The following is a 6000-nucleotide window of genomic DNA, read 5'->3' as shown; positions in this document are numbered from 1 at the left end:
TGGCTCCAACTCCTCTTCTGGTCATTTCTGTGGATATTCTTTGCACGAAATGTTGAATAAACATTAATGTTGTTTCCACATATCATCTCTGGGTTGCACAGTGTCAGCTGTTTGGGATTCCCCTCCGTGCTTTCCCCTCAGAAAGCACTGGAGCGTTCTTGCTCCCCCTGATTTAGATCGGAGCGGCCACGAGGTTCTACCGACTGGACCCGATCATTCGTGACACACGGCACACTACAGGATGATCGGCTATGAAATTGCAAGCGACAGTGTTAGAACATTTAACATTCTAAGACTGTCGTAAGGGGAAAATCGTGGCAAAAAAATTGTGTAGTGTGAACTGGGCAGGAATGAGTGAAGTATTCCATCAGGTAGTTGGATATGTCCACCTTCTCTATCTAAACCTAATGATTATTGAAGGGCAATATAGTATACACACTTCATAATCTGCACTCTTTTGGTTGAATGTAGTAATTATTTCTACTTTGGTTTTATGTTGTTTAGTTTTTATTCAAGTGCATTTTTGTTAAAGTACACTGAGAGTTCATTTTATTTTTGTTTTTGGTTGTTTTGTTTATTTTGTTTATCAGTTCCAGTGTTAAGTGTTCTTTTGAAAATAACGTGTATCTATTTTTTGCAGGATATCCCTTGCCATTTCCATTAATGTCATTTCCATTAAATTAGTGTAAAAAGGTCTTCAAACAATATTATCGTTTATCGCAACAATAATTTTTTAGACAATTAATCGCTCAGCAAAATTTGTTATCGTGACAGGCCTATGTAACATAAGAGATCTGTAACAGATCATAGCAGATTGCAATATCTGCTATGATACAGGTGTGTTGGAGAAGTAATGTGTCTAAAAGTTGCATGGTTTTAGCTCTGGAGGACTGGATGTGGAAGCTCCTGTGTTACAGATGAAGGACCTGGCCAGATTACATACATTAGTTTGATCTGACATTTCTTTGACTTAATGAGTCTTTTGTTCTGCTTTTGCACACCACAATAAACATTGAATGATTTTAGTACTTAGAAGTTGAAACGTGTACATGTCATCTCAGAAAGTGGAGTAGTTATTTTATAGATTACACATAGAGCAAAAATAGTTCTTATATTTTGCAATTTTACTCATTATGGCATATGATGTCTCAGAAAATCATATCTCAGACCAGACCAATCAAAATGGATGTTTTAAGCACCAATGTCAGGCTAATGAATAACATGTTCATTTCTATGCACACTGTGGCATGGAGGGGATCAGTCTGTGGCTCTACATAGAAAATAAAATGGCCAGATCTCTCATTCAAAATGAGGTGTTTTTATTTGATGTTAAATAAATAATGATGTCATATGTTTATTCATTTGGGTTATATTTTCTTTTGTAATTTCTACTCCCATTGACATGGTGACTACTGGATAGTAGCCTCAGCTGCCCCACAGACCAGGCTGTCATGCACGGCACCTCTACACCTGTGTGTTTTGTCTAGAAGAGAGACAGGGAGGAGAACCTGAAGTTATTGTCAGCAGTAGCTGATTTCTCCCTCCATGAAGGTATCACAGCTGTTACAGCTTTCTGTTTAACTGTAAAAGCTGTCAGTTGTAGCTTCTATGAAAGAGTCAGAATACTAAGAGCTGGAATAATAGCAAACATTGGAGAGTAGTAGGATTATGTAACAGATAAGTGGTCAGAACATGAAGAACCAAACAATTTGTCATTTATGTCCGGTTACTTGAAATCTCTTTTCTCATTTATTTTAGCAAAAATCAATATTTCACTGCTGTGAAATACAGAAATCGGTACAGAAATGTATAAGGATTAAATGTGAGAGCATGACAGATAAATTTGCATGTATTAAATCAGAAGGAATATGTGAGAGAACTAGAACCCAGTTCAATACAGAAGCTATCTGAGGTGACAAACTGCTGCACAAATATGGCCTGCTTCCTATTTTTTCTTTTTTTTTTTCTTCTACAGTAACATCACAAAAATCAAAAAATGGTGTATATGATGGATAAAAATAAATGTCAGCAATAGTGTATTCTGTGTTTGACTGTTTTCAGGCTGGGAACACAGCTCTCCACCTGGCCTGTCAGAACGGTCACACCCAGAGCTCCAAGGTCCTGCTGCTCGGTGGATCCCGACCTGACAGCCAAAACCATGTAGGTTTTCAGCAGGCTTCAGGGACAAGCATGTTTCACTGCCAACATTCCGGAAATGAAAGTAGAAACATTGTTTTTTTTTTTTTTTTTTTTTTTTTTCTTCAATATTTTTTGGCTCCATGTGGGTCACCACAACCAGTGTACAGCCCAACGTTAACATTTTGAGGCAGTTCCTGCAACTGGAAACTGCTTCAAAATGTTGACCAGGAATCATTCTAACTTTGAGTATTTGTCATGTGAATCTCTAAGAGCTCCAACCCCAATGAAAGCTAGAGTTTGTTAGGTCTTAGTTGATGACACACCAAGACTTTGTGAAACAGATGTTTGTTTATTGATCTTGTGCCTTTGAGATGCAGTTTGACATCTGGTTCTGAGCTGGGTAGATGCTGGACTATTTCCATACCAACATAATCTCTTAATTTTGCTGCTCAATTATAGTAAAAAAAAAAATTATAATTCCGTGGTTTGGTCAATGTTAAACTCCCCCACTTCTAAAACGTTAACTCACTGAGTTTAAAAACCAACTCAGTGAGTTAATGTTGCTGTTAAAAACAAAAGCTAACTTGTGTAGCATCTGGTGGAAGAATTTGTTTAATAATTCTTTTTTTTAATTCCATAGTTTTTGTGATCATTTAAAGCCTAAAATGTAAAAAAAAGAAAATACTAAATAAATTGCAAAGCCCTGCTCTTTGTTATAAGACTATGTGACACATTTTTTTTCATAAGCAGGAAAGAGAACAAATTTGTTGTTGCGCAATAAACTAAGTGCCAGAAGAGCTTGTTATTGTCTTAGCAGCAGATGGCCACAGCTGCACCAAGAGCTCACAGTTTGAAGCTTCACTCGTGTGTAAACTCTCTCAGAGCAGCCTTCGTCAGTGTTGACATCTTTCTGCTTTTGGTTCCTAGCAAACATACAGTCGACCTCAGCTGTTGAGCCTCCTGTCTACATGTTCCCCTTCAAAATGTTCTCGGTTCCATCATTACGGCAGGTTATCCAGGTCCTGATGTAGCAATGCAGCCCCACACCATCATGCTACCACCACCATGTCTGGCTGTTGGAATGATGTTTTTTGTTTTCTTCTTTTTTTAAAGCTTTTATTGGTTCTAGTGGCCTTTATTTGATAGTTAATTGACAGGAAAGTTGGTAATGAGACAGGGGGAAAGACATGCAGCAAAGGTCGCCAAAGCCAGGAATCAAACCTGCGACTGCTGCGTCGAGAACTAAGGCCTCCATACATGGGTTGTACTTAACCCCTGCACCACCACAGCACACCCCAAGAATTATGTTCTTTGTAAAAATGTTGTATCAATATTATTATTATTATTATTATTATTATTATTATTATTATTATTATTATTTTTTGTTGCAATGCAAAGATCGACTTTTGTCTCGTCAGTTTTTACAATAATTTCCCAAAAATCTTCTGGATCATAAAGCTATATTATCTTTGCAGAGATGTAGAGACATCTTCTCCTTTGTGTGATGTTTGAGTGAAGGCATGTGGAGCAGCTGAGAGCAGCTAATGCTAATGCATAATAGACTGCTTTCAGTCTATTATGTAATGCTGCCATGTGGACTTTTTGTATGCAAAGTGGGTCACTGTGAGCTGGTCATTTAGGTCCAATTTTAATGCCGAATATGGTTTTAATTAAAGCAGCATCTGAATCAGCCAGGATGGAAGCTAATACCACATGTGAACAGATCATGGTTAAATAAGAAGAGTAAAACCACAACAAACACATTAAACCTTATTGAGAAATGTTTCAGTGGAAATGTTTACATTTGATAAAAACGTGCAGAACAATTTTGAAAAAAAAGAAAAAAAAAGAAAAATAGTGTTATGGGTTTCATTTCGTTATGAAATAAAACCCATGCATAAACACTATAAAAGAGAAAAGAAATGATCCAGTTATTGTTTGGACTCCATACACATGAGTATTGTGGAAAGATTCCATTCAGTTGTTTAATTCCCACAGGCTTGTAGGAAATGGCATCAGCATTTTTCAGCTTATCAGTAGCATGAGAGGATGCAGGTGGCCTCGCTGTGCAGAATGCTGCACCACTGAGCATGTCATTCCACTCCTTTAACTTTGGCTCAACACAATGTAGTTTTACACTATAAGTAATGATAGCTTACAGTGCTCTGTAGTGGTTTCTCTTTAGATGCTGCAGTGAGTGTAAGCCTCAGCTCGTGTCGGGTCTGGACAGAGGCCGCGGGTTTCTGTCATGTTGCAATGGCGGCCTTTCAAATATGAGTCATTATGGCTGCAATGGACTAAAATTCCCATCAGCAATGGACTAAAAATCCCATATCTTATGGTTCTTTTGTGTTAACAATTAAAATGTTATCTGTATGACTTAATGGCACAAACACACTTAAGTCAAGTCTGAAATCTCAAAGGAGTCTCAACCTCAAATCTCTGCTGCACACAATGATAACCTTGATCACACATAGTAAGTGTGCAGCTCAGTAGTAACAATCACTTTTCTTTATGTACCTGATATCCTGAGGACACCTATTTAAATGGGTGTCTATTTTAAGAGCAGTAGATTTGTGTCCTAAGGACTCGACTTAGACTCCTGGTCTGACACTCAAGTCTTAGTAACTGACATTGTCTCATCTTTTGAAGAATGAAAGGAAGCTGGTATAGGAACATGTTTTATTATGAAAATGAACTTATTTATCAATGGCTCATAACAATCTGATGGCGGATTCTGACAAAAAACTGAAAATGGATCGTCATTGGGTGTTTAATGAACCAAAACAAATTCCCACTACAGCGAAAATAGTCCCAGACATAGACCTTAGAAAACCTGCTTGGTGAGCTGAAGAAGGGATTGCATAAGAGAGCAAAGTAAATACAAAATCAGTTTTCAAACGATAATTAATTTTTAAGGGAAAAGCTATCCCCTAAAACCTAATAACTTTGTTGTCCTTCGCTTCGCAGCAACAAATAGCATTAACTGATTGTGATACAATGCCTGGTTATGAGTTCTTCAAATGATTGTGGAGGAATTTTGCGTCTTATTGGTGTGTTGTGTGTGTGTGGGAGGGACGACTTGGGAGGGTTGTTGAGGGAAGGTTTTGGAGGTAAGCGGTGTTTAAGTATTGATCGACCTTTTATACTTAAACAAATCAAGATGCAGGAGGATCTGGTTGGTTTGAATCGTTCTTTTCCATAATGAATGAACAAATTCATTGCAAATGGAATAATCTGAAATAATTTGAAAACTATTGTATGTACTTAGGTAAGATTTATCTGATACTTATAGTTGTTTGATGATCAAAAACATTTAAATGTGACAAAAAAAAATAGCAGAAATGTTAAAGGGGCAAACTCTTTTTCACAACAGTTTATATGATATATACTAAGTGAAGCATAAATCTGGAAGAAAAATGACAAGCTGATTTCTGTTTTTATTATTATTATTATTATTATTATTATTATTATTATTATTATTATTAAGAAAAGACTTTGGTGGAGGTTCATCTTCCAACAGGCCGACCAGACATCGGTACAAGCCGAACATTTCTGATAAAAGCTTGTTACGGACATGGTTCCAGATTATTTTAAATCTGGAAACATACACAACATTTATGTGCAGAACAAAGTGCCCAGTGAAACATTCTGTAGTGCATTAATCACACCAGCCCAGGACCTCCACATCCAAATGTTCATCTCCAGGATCGATGGAAAATGTTTTGGATCTTTGAGTTCAGCTCATTAAAAATGGGAACATAAACAAAAGTGTTGCATTTCTGTTTTTGTTTGGTTTATTTGGGAATATTATGGTTTCTTGAGCACCTGCAGTGAAAAAAAGGTGGATTGAACCCAAGT

General features: G+C 37.0%; 1 protein-coding gene across 3 annotated transcripts in view; it reads left to right on the top strand.

Moving 5' to 3' along the window:
• The window catches only part of ankrd6b (ankyrin repeat domain 6b), a 42242-nt gene that overhangs the window by 22649 nt on the left and 13593 nt on the right, over window positions 1-6000 (top strand). For all 3 annotated transcript variants that reach the window (XM_015049231.1, XM_015049230.1, XM_015049232.1), the window contains one exon: window positions 2062-2160. In XM_015049231.1, coding sequence (XP_014904717.1) covers window positions 2062-2160 — 99 coding nt within the window. The remainder of the gene's footprint in view (window positions 1-2061; window positions 2161-6000) is intronic.

This window comes from Poecilia latipinna, unplaced genomic scaffold, assembly GCF_001443285.1.
Source record: "Poecilia latipinna isolate Pla-1442-1.1 unplaced genomic scaffold, P_latipinna-1.0 Scaffold935, whole genome shotgun sequence".
In the NCBI taxonomy this organism is placed as follows: Eukaryota; Metazoa; Chordata; class Actinopteri; order Cyprinodontiformes; family Poeciliidae; genus Poecilia; species Poecilia latipinna.
Note: the sequence above shows the minus strand (reverse complement) of the source record. Positions and strands in the feature narration are given on the sequence as shown.